General features: G+C 46.3%; 1 protein-coding gene across 4 annotated transcripts; it reads right to left on the reverse strand.

Annotated features, from left to right (window-relative positions):
• Positions 1-5,224: 5,224 nt before the first annotated feature.
• On the reverse strand, positions 5,225-16,780 carry LOC308553818 (zinc finger protein 705D-like). Of its 4 annotated transcripts, none has more exons than XM_081130140.1 (9): positions 16,616-16,780; positions 14,394-14,493; positions 13,136-13,415; positions 12,796-12,860; positions 10,332-10,418; positions 8,625-8,751; positions 7,834-7,929; positions 7,263-7,345; positions 5,225-6,801 (listed from the first exon to the last, which is right to left on the reverse strand). In XM_081130140.1, the coding sequence occupies exons 5-9, from the start codon at positions 10,341-10,343 to the stop codon at positions 6,157-6,159; spliced, it is 963 nt and encodes a 320-aa protein (XP_080986266.1). In that variant the 5' UTR covers positions 10,344-10,418; positions 12,796-12,860; positions 13,136-13,415; positions 14,394-14,493; positions 16,616-16,780; the 3' UTR covers positions 5,225-6,156. The 4 variants fall into 4 exon arrangements, with proteins under 4 accessions (XP_080986266.1, XP_080986264.1, XP_080986267.1 ...); XM_081130138.1 differs by having other exon boundaries at positions 5,225-6,804; positions 16,616-16,769; XM_081130141.1 differs by lacking the exon at positions 16,616-16,780 and adding an exon at positions 16,379-16,457.
• Positions 16,781-17,145: the final 365 nt, after the last annotated feature.

Raw genomic sequence — 17,145 nt, forward strand, 5'->3', positions numbered from 1 at the left:
CATCATCGATGCTGCCAGTGACCTGAGGCCCCCACGCGAGAAACGCCAAAGAAAGTCTGCTCCCCCCTGGGAAACGTGACGTTCCCCTGGACAGGAGAGGGGGCAGCTTTCAAATACAGATTCACTGAGAAAAAATATTTTCTCCTTTACTAGACTGGAAGCCTCACAGCTGAGGATCAGGAGTTGGTTTGTTTTTTTAAAATAATTCTATCCTCAGTTTCTTAGTGTTAACTTTGTTCTAATAAACTGAAAGTGAGTTAGTTGAAACTAAGTCTGAACAAATGAATTATTTAGCTCTCAGTGCCCGTAGCCCAGTCTACCCAGTTTCCACAACTGCTCACCCTCCGAGTCCCACAAATGAAATGGTGAATGTTTCCCTTGAAATGTGCTCTTGGGGTAACAATTAGCATCTTTAAGACGTAGTTTATCTGTCTCTCTCTGAGTTTCTATGAACAGGAACGAATCCTGACCCCTGTGCCTAGAGCCACATCACTCCCGAGTTCTCCCAGTGCCCGGGTCTCAGAGACAATCCAAGGGCCCAGTTCAGAGGAAACCTACCCGAACTCAGAGGAACCTCAGGACGGTCGGCGCTGGACCAGCTCCACTGCGCTGGATGCGGCCTCCAGGGCGCCCGAGGAAGGGTCACTGGGAGGGTTTCCTGTCCCCGGAGACTTATAAGCTGCGCTCAGGTCAGGTGGGGCCTGGGAGTGACCACAATTAGCATAATCCCATTGGAGGACAGCAGGGTGGACAGGATGCGTAATCCTCGGTCCTTTATCATTTTCAGGCTTTTTTACCCTTTATAGGGACCCGTTTTCTTACAGCTAGAGGATATATTTTGAGTAAGAAAAACGGACACTTGTGGAAAAAGCCTGCTCACCCCTCTGCCCTCTGCTTGCTTAAGGAGGTGAGATGCCTATAAGAGATTAATTTCAGAACTGATATGCTCATAAGAGATTAACTGGGAATTTATATGCATATATGCATAGCTCAGGGACAGGGACATCAGTGTGGTGAAGTGGGAAGTGGGGAGGGGGTAATAGGAGACAAATTGTCAACAATAAAAATTAAACATATGTGTATGTCTAGAAACACACCGAGTGCCGAGTTTGCGGCATTAGCCGGTCCCTGTGAGTTCAGCCATCGCCGCTGGCCACCTCCTGAGCTTCTCAGGTGTCCTCCTGCCACTCAGTTTCTAGGAAAACTACCTGTTCCTGCCTCGGCAGGTGTGACTCAGTTGTTGGGTGTGGTCCCAGGTAGTGGGAGGTGGCGGGTTCTGTTCCTCCCCAGGGGACCCGCCTTGGCTTCAGGCTAGATCCCCAAACAGGGGTGTGCAGGAGGCAGCTGTTTGGTGTTTCTCCCACGTTAATGTTTCTCTCTCTCTCCCCCCCTCTCTCTCTAAAACAAATAAAAATATAGTTTAAATAAATTTTTTTTTTTACAAATGAAAGAAAAAATAAGAGAGAAAGGGAGAATGAAACTAAAGGGAATTGAATCCCAGGGACAATGGAATTTGTTAAAAAACAGGGAAAGAAAATGACCTTGTCTTCCTCTGCTCTGCAGACCGGTTGCCTCCACCGTCTCCTCTGTCTCTGGGAAGCGGACACTAAAAATTTTCAGGAAAGGAGCCCCCAGTTTTGTCCTTTTGGGACTGGATTATTTTGTACTTTGCCTTGTGACTCAGGTCCTTGTCCCTGAGTCTTTCATGTGGACACATGCGGCTCCGTGTCCCCAGGTGACAGTCTTTCCCTGAGGGGGATGGAGATGAACTGGGGCTTGTTTGTTCAGCCTCCTGTGGGTTGATGCTTGATTTTTTCTGCCATTTCTCTTCCACTGGCACCTGGCCATGGATAGTTTGAGGCACAGTCTTGGTTTTATTAAGAGACACTGAGGAAGGGAAACTCAAGTCACTCCATTGCCGTGTTTTCGACTTTATTCCTGGAGCATGGAGGCCTCTGAAGCAAGTCAAGGGATACCACCCCCACTGGCGCCAGCACAGGTGGGGCGTCTCCAGTTTGTACTGGGGGCTTCTGGGTAGTTTCCCACGTTATAATTTGCATATATGTGAAGTCCCTGTGACCTTCTGATTTGTGTTTCATCTGTGATTGATTAATCCATCCCGTTGGTGAGCCTAGTCTAGGCCCTGGAACCCTTGTCCCTCAGCTCCCTCCATGGGGGTGGGGTTGCAGGGGGGTGGGCTCAGCCTGGCCACCCCTCTTCTCAGGGGCTGCCTGTCCCTGATTGTCGCTCCATTAACCTTAACTCACCCACTCCCTCCCTCCCTGGGGACAGGGTGGGACTGTCCACTCTCAGGATCACCCTCCCAGTTAAGTCAGAGTTAACTGGTCCGGTCTGAAAATAAGCCTCTTTTACCCTGGGAATCATATAAAGCTGCACACACCATGCTAGCCTAATTCTTTTAGTTATTAATTTTTCAATATGCTCCCCATCTCTTCAGATGGAATGTGTTGGAACTTTGAATGTTATCAAACGTGTTTTCTCGTGGAAAGTTTTCCCAGCTCTGAATGTGTTAACTGCCGCTCATTTAATGTGACATATTTCAGTTAGGAGTGTTTTAATGTTTTCTAAAACACTTGATGAGGGCTTACCTAATTTAACACAATTTTCTAATATTACACCTATAACTTGTCCAAGACATAAGATCTTAGGATTTCCCACCTCACGAGTGAGACATGTTGGGGGTGATGTGAAGGGGTGATGTGTTCAAGACCGTGATTGTAGGGCTTCTCTTCCAATGACTGTGTAGAGTGAAGCACCACACTGTGCATCTTAGGTCATACAGTTTTATTTGTCAGCTATTATAGCAAATTAACCTGAAAAAATAGTTTTTCTCGTTTTGGAATAGACAGTTGAGAGAATACAGAAATTAACAAAGCTTTCAGGCCTTGCTTATCCATTATGTTTATGCTGTTACTTTGAATCTGGGTGAATCACCGAAAGATGATCTGGGTAGATCTCTTGTTTGTGGCCATCATAGTGAAATCATTTTGTTTTTTAATATGTCTTTATTGATTTCAGAGAGAGGAAGGGAGAGGGAGAGAGACAGAAACATCAACGATGAGAGAGTCATTCATTAATCGGCTGCCTCCTGCACACCCCGGCTGGGGATCGAGCCCCAAACCCGGTCATGTCCCCTGACAGGGAATCAAACCAGCGGCCTCCTGGATCATAGGTCGATAGTCAACTGCTGAGCCACACCAGCCAGGCCATGGTGAAATCTTTTAAATCCACTGCTGTTTTCATTTAGATAGAAGATTTTATTATTTGGTTTATACATTCATAAGAAGAGTAATACATTTTCCTTTGTAGTTTTCTGACCCAGAGATGCCCAGTCTTTCAGGCAGAGAGGTTTCATCTGGACAAGGAAGCACCTTCTTCCTGCGGAGCTCCCACACTCTACTAATAACCAAAAAGGTCCCTTCCCTTCTGGGTGGTGGCCCCACGCTGTTGCCTCTGGAAGGAGCCTTCCTTTGAGGAACTTCCTTTAACAGGCAAGTTGTCAATGTGCCTCTCAAATGAAGCTAGTTGTGTGATTCTGCCACCTGTAGTCATGTAGTTACCACCCCGTATCCCTTGATCTCACTACAACTGCTCAACATACTAATGCATGTAGGTCAGTGAGGTCAATCCCACTGGGATGTGAGCTTCTCTGAGTGTGGGCATCGATCCTGGGGATCCCAGCAGCAGCACAGGCACCACCCACAGCAGGCAGCCAGACTGCCCCTTCCCTTCTGGAGGCCACTGGGAAGAGGGTGTGGTTCCTGGCTGGCCACCAGAATGGGCTCAGATTCAGTACTTGCCCAGGGTCACAGCTGAAGTCAACTACAGCTTGGGGATAAATTATATTTTGTCTTAAGCAGATTAAATGTAATAATAAAACCTGATTTTATTTTAGAAAGTGATTATGAAATATAAAAATGAGATAAAGAGTGGTGTACCCAGATCTCAAGGTAAATTTATTTTATTTTTTGTTTTTATTGAATTTATTGGGGCACAGGTTTCAAGTATAGTAGTCGTAAAATATTTTTGCCAACACAAAGTGCCCACCACCTGTAATAACTTGGTGTATATGGTATCAATACATCAATTCTCGTAACAACTCTAAGATAAAGGTACTAAGCTACTTCCACCTTTGAACTGAGGAATCTGAGTCACAGAAAGGTTCAGTAACAAGGTCTCATGGGCTGTTACAGCGGAAATCACAATGCCTGGGGTCTGTCTCCATGGTCTGAGCTTCTCACCATGAATCTGTTCTTTTTGACTCTTGCTCACACTTCCACGTGTCCCTGCCTGAAAACACCTGCCTCTCCAGCCAGGGGGCCAAGAAGTTGAATTCTGGATGAACATCCTCCTCACATTAGACGGTCTCTACCTTGGCTGCACAGAATCACCTGTGCAGATTCCTAAAAAATAAGAACTTACAAGTTTCACCCAAAGATGTGCTCATTTCACTGCTGTCCGGCTGTTTTTGGGGTTGTGCCCGTTTGGGAAGAGCAAATCTCAGCCCACTTATGTCTTGAGAGCATTTCCCCTTGAGACTCAGGTCCAGGACTGGGGCTGGTTGAAGGGTAATATACCTCCAAGCCCTGGGGCGAAGCAAGGGAGACCTCTTTTGTGAGAAATTCCATTTTCCTTGGGGAAGGGTACATTAACTTACTGGTAAGAAGGCTTATGTGGTATCTGATAGGTTAGGGGGTTCTATCTTGCTGGAGATTTCTTTTCAGGGCTGCTGTATGGAAGCACACCAGTGCTTCTTTATGGAATTAGTATGTGCATAACTCAGGACTACCTGAGTAAGGTGTAGGATGGGGCTGTGGGCGGAACTCCTCCCCCACTTAGTCTGAGTCAGAAGTACCATGGAAATAATCCAAAAATTCTTGGCCTGGGAGGCAGCACTGCCCAGGGGCAGAGACAGGGCTGGGGCCTATCCAACAATTTATACTAGATGCTTATGACACTGCCCCCATGACCCTGCTGGGCTCAGGTCACAGCACATGGAGAAACCTATCAAGTTGGGTGAAGGTTCCTGTTGTCACCACCTGGGCAATGATGGAGACAGCTGATGGTGAGCTGTGTGAAAGCAGCTGTGAGAGAAAAGACGACTGAGAGACAAGCTCAACCTGTAACCCACATGCCAAGGAGTGCAGACTCTCAAATCTGTGTGTTTACAACTGCCTAAGAAAATTAGAACTTCACCAAAAAAGACTTTTTCAGAAATAGGATTTATTGTTTCACATTTACAAACAATAATCTACTAAAAAAGCTTAACCTAATTTCTTATAAAATTCTGCATTTAATATGCCCAGATCACTCTTACATTTAAATGCCACAATTCACCGTGAATAGTTATTTTTTCTGCTAAATAGTATGTTAAGAGGCTCTCTTAGAGGGTTTAATTTTTCCTGGACTTAGTTTTCTGGTGTGAAATCCAGCTGAAGCTTTCTCCACTTTGAGTGTAGGACTGCTGTCTCCTTCACTGTGAGGAAGGTAGTGCTGACTATAAACAGATGATCACTGAAGACTGTCATTTCGTAACACCGAGTGTTTCGTACAGTTCGAATTCTCACTGTGCCAGTGTTCTTCTCTGAATAAAGGAATTCTAAGTTTTCACTGAATCCCTTCCCAAGGATATATTACTGGTATTACTGAAGAAGTTTTGGCCTTGTACATCCTGTTTGAGAGGTTATTCCATCAATTTCCTTGTGTGCATCATGTCTGGAGCTTGGCTGAGTATTTGTTCACAGTGATTACATACACGGGGTTCCCCCAATGGGGTTTTCTCACGTTGTTCACCATGAATTAAAATGAAAGCATTCCCACAGTGATTACAGACTGAGGGGTTCTCCCTGTGTGAATTCTCTAGCATAAAGCTGAGAGCTGCTGCTGACTTCTGCATTCCTTATACTTCCATTGTGAGTTCCCCCATCTCACCTGCAGTCAGACCGCTGACTGAAGCTTTTGCCACATAGATGCCATAAAAATGGATTCTCTACCATACACATTTGCACATTTCTGATGAGTAAGAGTGACTGCAGGATCTTCCACAATCATTCCTCAATGTGTGAATCCTCAGTGTGCTTAAATGTTAAAGCTATGACAGGTTTCTTCTACACTTGTTACACTTATAATCCCATGTCATCTCAGGTCTGAATATTTACTGAAGGCATTCATAATTTTCTCTCCATTGTGGATTCCTTCATGTCGTCTAAGGGCAGAACACTGACTGAAGGCTTTCCCACACAGATGGCATCCATATGGTTTCTCTCCAGTGTGAGTTCTCTCATGTCGTCTAAGGGCAGAACATTTACTGAAGGCTTTCCCACACTGACAACACTCGTATGGTTGTTCTCCTGTGTGGGTCCTTTGGTGCTGTCTGAGGTTCGATGACTGACTGAAGGCTTTCCCACATAGGTGACATTCATATGGTTTCTCTCCAGTGTGAGTGAGACTGTGTTTTCTAAGGTCAGAGCTTTGAATAAAGGCATTCCCACAGATATGGCATTGGTAGGGTTTCTCTCCAGTGTGAGTCATCTCATGTCTTCTAAGACTAGAGCAATTACTAAAGGTTTTCCCACACAGATGGCACTCATATGATTTAACTCTGGTGTAAAGTTGCTTATGTTGATTAACATATGACTGGTCACTAAGGCATTTTTGACACTGTCTGCTGAAACAGGTATTTTTTTCCATGTGAGTTAACACATGTTGAGTCACTGTTGAGCTATGAATGAAATCTCCCAAATCATTATATTCATAGGGATCCTCTGGAGTGTGAGATTTCTGCTTTGAGAAAGAGATAAAAGGCTGTTAATGATTTGCCCATATATGTTGATTCATTCACTTCTCTATATATGAGCACTAAACTAATCTTTCAGTGGTGGTATCCAATTAAAATCTTTCCCATGTTACCTGCATACACATGGTGTGTTACTCCACACACAAAGATTTTCTCTTTTGTAGCATCCGAAATGCACAGCTTACAGATCAATTTTGAAAAATTCGATACATTTCAAAGACTTGGCACACAAGCAATATGCATGCAGCCATCCTTTTTATTAAGATCTCTGGTTAAAGTTTTGAGCTTAGGTTAATTCCTTCACTAAATTTAAACTACCCAAAACTTTTTGCTCAGAAAAAGCTTAATCCCAGATTAACATAAATCTTGCTATTGTGCTCAGCTACTTACATTCCATTGTCAAGTTTTAATTTGGATAACCAGGGCCAACACCCATGAAACTTACCAGTGGCATGATTGTAAATGTGTCCTTCCTGAGGATATGTTGTGTGGCTATCATTTCTTGATTTTTTACAGCACTTTCCTTGCCTAAAATAATTATAAAAAAAAATTTAGAATGGCTTTAGGGTAATGAAAATGTTGAAAAGCACCAAGCCCATGTGAGTATGTCTCAAAAATTGGCATTTTGATGGGCAATAGTCTAGAAAGTAGAAACACACTCTAGGGCATCAACTATTATGATTGAAATATGAAAAAAGTACAATGGAGATGAGATGTTGGGTAAAGAGAGGGAAAACCTTCAAAGGGGAGGATCAGAACAACAGTTTTTATGTGAGAGTTTAACTTCAATAAGCACATGAAAATCCTCTTCTCTAAAGCCAATGGCAGGAGGTCCCATGAACTGTGAAAGGTGTATGGAATAATGATAACATCTGAAGAATTCTGCTCCGTTGTCCTTCATCTACCTTTAGGAAAATGTCACTCACTTCCTAAAACCTTCACTTGATATTCTAAGGATGTACTCAGTCACTGAACAGGCACCTGCTCACACTGAAGCACTAACCCCTGCTGCTCACCTGCACTCTGGCCTTGGAGAAATCCAGCTCCTTCCCTCCACAGCTCTTCTCCTTGCTCCAGCTGGAAAGTCACATGTGATTTGCAGATGTGATACCCTGTTTGTGGAAGAAAGGTACATGGGTTTTGAGATGTGTGCTAATAAAAGTGCATTATCATGCAACCAGGACAGGCTGCTGAAGAATAAGATCACAGAAGGTCACTCCAGGAACCACCCCCGTGAAAAGAGAAAATGGGGAAGAAATCCAGACCAGGTGTCTCCAGTAGTGAGACCTCTGAGTGCTGATGTCTACACCCACATTCAGAGAAAATGCAGAATATTCAGTCTTTCCAAAAATGGGGAAATTAAATGTCTCCCAGGTGGCTTGACTATTATTTTCAAACAGATGCCAATAAACATAAGCTCCTAAGAATAATCAAGTTCTGGCATTTTCACTACTCTTGTCTCAAGCTCAACATAGTGACTATAACAGAATAACCTTAGAAATATTTAATCAATTTATTCAAAAATATTCACTGAAGTCACACTTCTGCTCTAAGTGTTGGATATTGAATAATAAGAAAGATATTAAATTGGGATCAAGGTTACATTCTAGTGGGGTGACAAACTAGGGGTAAGTAAATGAAAAGAGACAAGTTTCTTCCACGTAGTTATAAGGTCTATGAAGGATCAGGGTAGAGTGGAGTGGTCTGTGGAAGGTATTCTAGATACTTGCTGACTGACTGAATGAATGGATGAATGAGTGAGTGAATACCTACCTACTTACATACATATATAAAAGTTGACACTTACCCAGGGAGACCAAGTGACTGATGTTCTCCAGCATCACATCTCTGTACAGCTTTCTCTGGGGTGTGTCCAGCAGGGCCCACTCTTCCTGGGTGAAGTCTACAGCTATATCTTCAAATGTCACTGATTCCTAAAATATCATGGACATTCTGGTTTAGACAGAACAATCCTGACAATGTCCAAAGTAGGAGGGTGGAGATGACACTGAGGAAGGGGCCTGAGGAGCTTGGTGTATAGAAAGAGTTTGGGGTTCTCAGTGCTGAGCTGGCATCTGCCTTTTAGATCTATCACAGACATATACACAGTCTGAGTTAATAAGCCTTTACTGAAAAGGAATATCATATGAAGTATGGTGGATTATAACTTGGAAATACTCCAAAACTGATTGTATCTTCCAGACACATGGTTATAAAAATTGCCCTTAAAAATCCGTAACTAAAACTCTCTTCCTGATTAATGTCAAGTAACTTTATAAACATATCATTAAGGCAAATAATAATCATGATTTGTCACTTTTAAACCATGACTATGGTTATATTATTCTCTTAGATGAGCTTCAGACTCCTCGTCTATGAAAGGGTTTGATGACCTGTTATGAGTGTTGAAAGATTCAATGTACTAATGTATGAAATGTTTCTTGTCTAGAAAACCTGCATTAAACACTAGACATTACACATCATTAACGTATCAGAATATCTTGAAGATCTCCAGCATTCCTCAGAACTGAACAAGTCGAGGCAGAACTTGGTTCCAGTAGGAGCTGTCTTACTGCTATAGGACTCAGATGCTCATAACAAACGACAGGTCAGATGTTCAGCAGCACAAGCCAGGACTCAGAGGCTGCACTGAAGGACAGTCCTGGCTGACAGTCCTGTGGAATGAGGCCTCCCATTCTTGACTTTATCTTAACCTCAAAGAGCAGTTAACACTGTGTCCTTTGTAGCTTTACCTTGGCTCCAGCTAAAGGACAAGGGAAGCCTCTTGATTGGTTTCGGTCTGTCTAGCTCTTCAACAATTTCCCCAGGGTCTTACATTTTACTGTGCTCTACTCCCTGCCCTGCATGCCCAGTTAAGGAATAATACTCTTTACACATGAATTCCAGTTACCAAATATGAGAGAAAAAGTTAATTACAAAAGGGCAAAATGTGTGACTGGGGACAAGAATAATAATGATAATTTTAAGAAGTTATCTTTTTAAGAAGTGTCTGAAAGGGAAAATATATTCTATCAGAACCTTAAATTTAGAAATGGAAAGAAATTAATGACTGATTCCTCATGATCTCCCTACCTTCAGTCTGTCACACCCTCACCAGGGACCTGTAACATGAGTGACTGGCCTCTCTTTGAAACCACTGCCTCCCTACTGGACTCTAATGTTCTGCTCCTGGCTCATCTCTACTCACCACCACCCTCACACCACTGTAGCCAATATCATGATAAATGAGTGAATTATTTCCCAGTGAGGCCATGGACTGAGAACGAAAGCTTCTCTCATCTCTTCTGTAAATACACAACCTGCTGGAGCAAATTAGTACAATGTTAGGAACAATATTAGTTATTGGGGTGTTCCTGACCCATTACAGCCATCTGAGAGTCCTGGGGAGCTCAAATCTCTGAATTCCTCCTGATTGCTTAGGCCAGTAGGAGATACCTGCCTGCTGATGTCAACAGCAGAGCGAATTCAGTGGAAAGAGGCATTCCCTACTCACCAGTGGCTGCATGGTCAGTGACACAGCTGTCAGGTGTCTTCCTCTGGGTTTTCACTCACAAACAGTTCAAGTACTGAGCAGGCAAAGCTGGGAACAGAGAAAGAAGTCATGAGACTTCAGTCTTGTGCACAATTTCCACACCCTCCAGTCATGAAGCTCCAGTGTTCACCTGGATGTGACTCCCAGCCTATCCAATAAACATGCAGTGCACTCTAGTAGAAATGCCCATACGACTTTCCTCTCCCAGGGCCAAAAGAAAGAGGAATATGTCTAGAGTTGGTAATAAACAGCATAGAAATACGGAAACCTCTTGAATAAGAATATCAAAGTTACTGAGCTTTGTACGTTAATTAGCCCATAGCATCCAGAGTCATTCAATCCCCTCCCTGATTTCCAGGCACAGCAATCCCTGACTCACGCCATATGCAGACTTTGGTTTCCACCTGCAGGTAAGCACTGTAGAATATTTCAGGTGTCATTATTATTGCCTTATGCACCAGCAGGGGTTCTCCAATCTTCAGAGCCCTCTGGGCACTCCCTCCCTCCTGCTCTCAAGTCCTTAAGCAACTAAGAACCCCTTTTATGATGGAGTTCATCAATTCACCAAACTATTCCATTCGGAGGAATCAATGGTGTCCATCCCACCAGTCAGGTCCTTAAAATCTCTGCCACCAGAAATGAGCAGGAGGATGTACACGAGTCACAGTTACTACCAAGTACTGCCCTGGTCCCCGAGGTCAAGGTGCCCAGGGAACACAGAATGGCTGGCACTCTAGTTGGCTCACATCACATTTTCGTAAGGTCGTAGCTGAAACCCTTGAAACCCTATTTTCCACTAACCTCCGTCAGCTGCAGTGTCCCTGGACTTCACTGCAGACACACACACACACACGTTTACGTGTATATCTACACAGCGCACACAAATGTGAGAGACACATACAAAGAAAGCATTTATACACTCTAACTTCTCCCCTAAAATACCAATAATAATCAGAGGGATTTCATGGAAAACAACATGTTATAAGCAAAAGAAGGATTAACTCACCTGTTTGTACCTGAGGTCCAGAAAAAGAAGAAAAAAAAAAGATAAATTTGCATCAAATGTGACTGTGCTTGGATATGGACATATATTTACTTATTTAATCCTCACAGTAAACCTGATGATTATAGTTTATTTACCAGTGTAACAAATGGCATAAACAGAAGAATTCAAAAACTTTAGTACTATAACAAAGTTTCATTTTTTTGTATGTAGATTTCCAGTTGTTACCCTCCCCTTATTGCTGGCTTTCTTTTCTCCATTGTGTTGTTTGGACGATATTGTGTAGGTGTATTTCTGGGCCCCCTATTGTGTTTCAATGATCTGTTTGTCTATTGTTTCACCAACAGATTATGTCCTTAATTATTCATCCTTCTAAAAGTCTCAAAAGTAAACAAGATTTATCTCTTCCCAGAAGTCTCACTATTTTGTGGATTTTGGTTGTTATGGGCAATGCTGTAGAGAAGCTAAAGCAAGGGGTCTATCCTACTCTTCACTTTTCAAGAGGACTTGTGGTATATTGACATCTTTCAGGCTGTATCAGATTCTAAAGTAGAAATGCTGTATTTAAATTATACATTCAAAGGACATATTTTTCAGGTATCTAGTCTGCATATTTTACCACCAAGAAATAGAAAAACAATTCACTGTATGTTTCTTTCAGTCAGATTCAGCTAATGATTACGGGCTGTAAGACACTGCATGTTTCAAAGGATTAGGGCTTCCCGGAATAAATGATTTAGCTTCACTATTGATTTGCCTATAAGTAGGATATGCTTTAACTGTTTTTGAAAATATTAAACAATCTTAAGATATATAGAGATATAGAGATATAAAAGAACAAATTGTTTTTGAAGAAAAATCTTTTTAGTATATGATTTTAAAAAAATTGTCATCATCACCATCACCACTGTCATCATCATGGACTGCTAAGTGCCCTAAGGCCAACACGTTGTTGAAGCAGTTTCTCCTGGACCTGGATGACTCAGAGGTCAAGGGGCCGGGTTATGAACTCAACCTACCAGGCTTCCCTACCTGCTGGTGATACACAAGTGCAGAGATGGCCCACACTCTTTCATGGGTTAATGAGTATGAACTGCTCACACTTGGGACACTGCAGGTCACTGTTGTGATAACTCACATCTTCTTGCCTACTTCCTTAATTAAAGCAGGGATGATTTCAGAACCATTTAGCCTGTCCCTGCAATAGTCAAACATTCTGATAATCACGGAACAAAAATGAACCACCTTCAACTTGAATCAGGGAGTGGAATGATTGATGCTCGGCCCTAGACAGTATCAGAGATCCACTGAACCATCACATCTGCCCCTTCTAGGAGCCCAGGATGGCCTTTGTGTGAGAACTGCCACATGAAGTATACAAAGGAGTCCCTTAAGATTTTCCCAAATGGGATCCGGACATACCCTGTAAGGTGTCAGGTACACATCTCCAAGAATGTTCAACAAGCATCTTCCAAAGCTGACAAACTCTGCAGAGAAGAAAATTGACATTCATCTCCAAAACCAAGGGGAGCCCAAGGTTCCACCTTTGACCATGCTGTCCTCCTCCATGGCCACAAGGCCAGAAAGGGGTTGGATGCCCTGTTCCAACTGTGCCCTGAGCTCTTGCACCAGTGTTTTCCATTTTAGGGTGCTTGGGCTGGGCCCTGTGCTCTACATCCCTCAAACACCTGCCTCTACCCTGAGAAGTACCTGCTCTTCTCAGAATAGTGAGAACATCTGATCCCTGGATGCCAGTCCATACCTGGAAATTTGAGTCTTCTCTGTAAGGCACAGGGAGGAGAGTGTATTCAGCATCACAGGAACAGGCAGTGCCCGGGTGGAGACCAAGCTCTGCTCTCTGCCCGCTGTGTGCACGTACAGTGATGGAGAACTTGACTCCTTGGCCTCCTCGGGTGAGTGAAGGGGCTGAGGCCCTGGAGAGTTGTTTAACTGTGTGGGGGATGATAATTGGATTCTGGGCACTGCTTCCTCTTATCTTCCTCTGAGTCACTCAACAGGGAGGACAGAGTTTTTGATCAGATCTGAAAGAGAAGCCCTGGATTAATGCAAGGATATGGTAACTGGGAAAAGGTAGCCACTCTCCAGGCCAGTTCACAAGGCCCAAGGTACTCCATAAATATGGTTTACTGGTTTGAGTTATCCAGAGAATATGGAGAATCCCAGGAGAGGGAAGGAAGAGCTAGGAAAACTAACAAGGCATTGGCCATGGGATTATGTTGAGTTTTGATTTCAAGGCAAATTTAGATTGAAATGCAAAATACACTGTTTTACCTTTAGAATTTTTCTTCTAATGAGATATAGGGATATCCAGGAAAGCCCTAGGCACATGAAGTAGGACAGCCCTGTGTGGGAAGAGTGTACCTAGGAATCACTGTGCTCTGTCTGCGCTTCCAAGCAGTGGGCATCAAAAAAGATCATAAGCGGATTAGAACTGTATACAAAGCAGCCCCTAGGGAGCTGATCTTTCCTAGATTATGGAAAACCCCAGCCAGCTCCCACAAACGTTCCAAACGTCCTGTGTTAAACAGTCATTATGTTGACAAGAAGATTTCCTGCTACAGGTATGTATTTCTCTCAAAACAATAACCACAAATTCATGTAATTTAAGAACTCAATTCAATGAAAATTACTTGGGGGAAAAACAGTGCAGTAGCTATTAAAATGGCTGAAGTATAAAAGAGACAGGAGTGAAAACATAATTGAATATTAATATTCAAAGAATCCTTTGCCTTGGAGCAGAACATTATTTAAAAATTATTCAATAACTTTAGTAATGGATGGCTGACAAATTATTAAAAACCCCTCAGGGCCCAGGAATAGATGGAACAAGTGTGGAAGGTTAGAGAGGAGGGCCTTGCCCTCTGGAGCCTTTCTATTATTTCCAAGTGTGCCCCAGAACCAGGGAACAGCTCATGCTGCCCTACAGAACTGCAGGAAGGACTATTCCAGGCTCCCACCAGCAGCCCCAGGCTCAGAAGCAAGATTCCAGAAGAACATACCTGAAGGTGGTGGAGTGGAAAACAAGGCAGAAAGTGCACCAAGACAGTCAGGGCTGGGAATGGTCCTTGAGTCTGGGCACCTCCCTGGAGGCCTGATTCCCTGGAAGACACACACACAGAAACATTTAAATGAACCAATACAGGGGTTGTCTCTGAATGATAGATTGTTTTCCAGATATATTTTTATTTCTTATCATTTTTCATGTATTTGTATTTCAGCAACTTGGAACAATTAACACATATAAATAAAAATCCATTTAATATTTTTAAAAGAGAAAGGATGACAGTTGCTACATGAGTGTAGATTACACAGGAAATTCAAATCATCGCTTATTCTAGAACATCCTTTTGGCTATAAGCAGTATTTGCAGTCAACAAATAATGAGCCACTTTGAAAACCACAGAGAGACCAAACAAAAGCCAGGCGAGAGGAATGTTTTCTACATTAAGTTTGATGTTTCCATATGTCACTCGGCCTTTTGACGGAAAACAGGAGCTCAGTGAGAAATTCTTCTGGCCGTAGATACATGTGCTCCTACTGGATGCTGCTAAAGAGGACATTAATATTGTCTAGTGAAGTTTCTATGGCTCATTATATATCATGAACTTAAAAAAGCTCTTTGCCATGACTGCCGATCTTCCACAGGATCTGTTACATTAAGCATTTCACAGACACCCTCCCTTGAAGGGAGGCTCTACAAGATCCACCTCTTTATTTCCACTTTAAGACACTGCAGAGGTCGCTAAGGCCAAGTACGTGCCAAACGGGTTTCCTCCCGCTCGCGAGCGTCGGCGTCTCCCAGGAACACGAGCCCTCTTCCCAGAGTCCCCGCAGCCCAGCCCCTGACCCTCTTCCGACAGGACAGAGGCCCCCGGGGAGAGCCTCAGCTCACAGCCCGTTCCCCCATCGCACGGGGAAAGGCCGCGGAGGGCCCAGCTCGTCGGTCCGGGGGCTCCGACGCTCCGGTAAGAGGTCACCGCGGTCTCCCAGGGGCTCACTGGCCGCGCAAACTGCTGGCCGCGCACCGAGCGTCCTCCGCACGCAACGGCGGCCGGAAGCCGGCCAGGACCCGTCATCTGCGCCGCGCGTGGGGCACTGAAAAGGGAGGACAGCCCGGCGGCGGGGCCCAGCGGCCGAGCGTGGACCTGGGATCCAGGCCATCGGGGCTGATTCCCGGTCAGGGCACAGGCCCGGCTGCGGGCTCCATCAATGACCCTCTCATCACTGATGCTTCTGTCTCTCTCCCTCTCCTTTCCTCTCTCTGAAATCAATAAAGATATATTAAAAAAAAAAAAAAAAAAGGGAGTACAAAGTGGGGATTCTCAGCAGCGCTCTAGCGAATCTGGGGCCTCCCCTTCCCTCGTGCCCAGCGAGGCTGCTGGTCAGTCCTGCGCTGCTGGTCAGCCCCGGCGCTGGTCAACCCCGCTGCTGGTCAGTCCTGCGCTGCTGGTCAGCCCTGCTGCTGGTCAACCCCGCGCTGCTGGTCAGCCCCGCTGCTGGTCAGCCCCGCTGCTGGTCAACCCCGGCGATGGTCAGCCCCGCTGCTGGTCAGCCCCGCTGCTGGTCAGCCCCGGCGATGGTCAACCCCGCTGCTGGTCAGCCCCGCTGCTGGTCAGCCCCGGCAATGGTCAACCCCGGCGCTGGTCAGCCCCGCTGCTGGTCAGCCCCGCTGCTGGTCAGCCCCGTGCTGCTGGTCAACCCCGCTGCTGGTCAGCCCCGCGCTGCTGGTCAGCCCCGCTGCTGGTCAGCCCCGCGCTGCTGGTCAGCCCAGGCACTGGTCAACCCCGCGCTGCTGGTCAGTCCCACTGCTGGTCAGCCCCGCGCTGCTGGTCTACCCCGCTGCTGGTCAACCCCGGCGCTGGTCAGCCCCGAGACCCTCTCGGTCGCCTTCACGCAGCGCAGCGCTTTCTGCCCGGGTGGCCGCCTCCCCGTCCCCCGCTCCCGCCGCTCGGGTCCCCTCCCGCCACCTGCCGTGCGCCCCGACCTGGCCGAGGCGGCGCCGCCCAGGAGGAGCCCGGGGCGGGGGACCCGGCGCACAGCAGGGGGGACGGACGGTCGGCCAGGGGGCGGAGCCTGTGCAGGCGGAACCGGAAGTGTGCCAGGACCGCGCCGCGATGGGGGCCTCGGGGGCCTGGGGCTGCAGAGGCGCAGGGCGGGGGCTTGCGGCGGGGAGGGAGCCGCGGCGGGGAGGTCGGGCGGTCCGGGCGCGGGGCGATTTTACCTGAACCGGAGCGCGCCCGGGCCCGCAGCGCACTGGCCGCTGACGGCGGGGCCCTGGGCGCGGGGTGGAGGACGCGGGCTGGGCATCCACGTGGGAGCCGAAACCGCGAACACTACGACTCGCTCCAGGGGGCGGGACCCGCCGCTTGGGCATCGCTTCCGGGTCGGCAGGAAGCTGCGAGCCGAGGGGGCGGGGCCTGTGGGCGGGGCCTGGCGTCCCTCCGCCCCGCCCCCGGGCGTTTCCGGGCCTGCACTTCCGCCCACAGCCCCGGGGTCTCCCCTTTCCTCGGGCGGGTGCGGAGCGTGTCCCTCGGGTTGTCCCCCCCCCCCCCCCCCCCCCCCGGGCTTCACGCTCAGTGATTCCCGCGCTTCACTGTAAAATCCTGGAGTTGCGGAGCCACCGATGCCTGTCAGCCGCTTGAAACCGGTTTAAATCAAAGCCTCGCTGCGAGCACGTGCGGGCGGGCGGATCGGAGCACCGCACCCTCTCCTTCCCCTTTCTCCGTGGAACGAAATGGGAACCGCGCCCTC

The sequence above is a fragment of the Miniopterus schreibersii genome (genome assembly GCF_964146895.1).
Source record: "Miniopterus schreibersii genome assembly, chromosome: 2".
Lineage (NCBI taxonomy): Eukaryota > Metazoa > Chordata > Mammalia > Chiroptera > Miniopteridae > Miniopterus > Miniopterus schreibersii.

Excerpts from the sequence above, each read along its gene's own strand:
- LOC308553818 (XM_081130138.1), bottom strand. Across the intron at positions 7,346-7,833 it reads TCTCCAAGGCCAGAGTGCAG|GCAAGGAAAGTGCTGTAAAA; the intron begins GTGAGCAGCAGG and ends TAATTATTTTAG. Across the intron at positions 6,805-7,262 it reads CATTTACAATCATGCCACTG|CAGAAATCTCACACTCCAGA; the intron begins GTAAGTTTCATG and ends TCTTTCTCAAAG.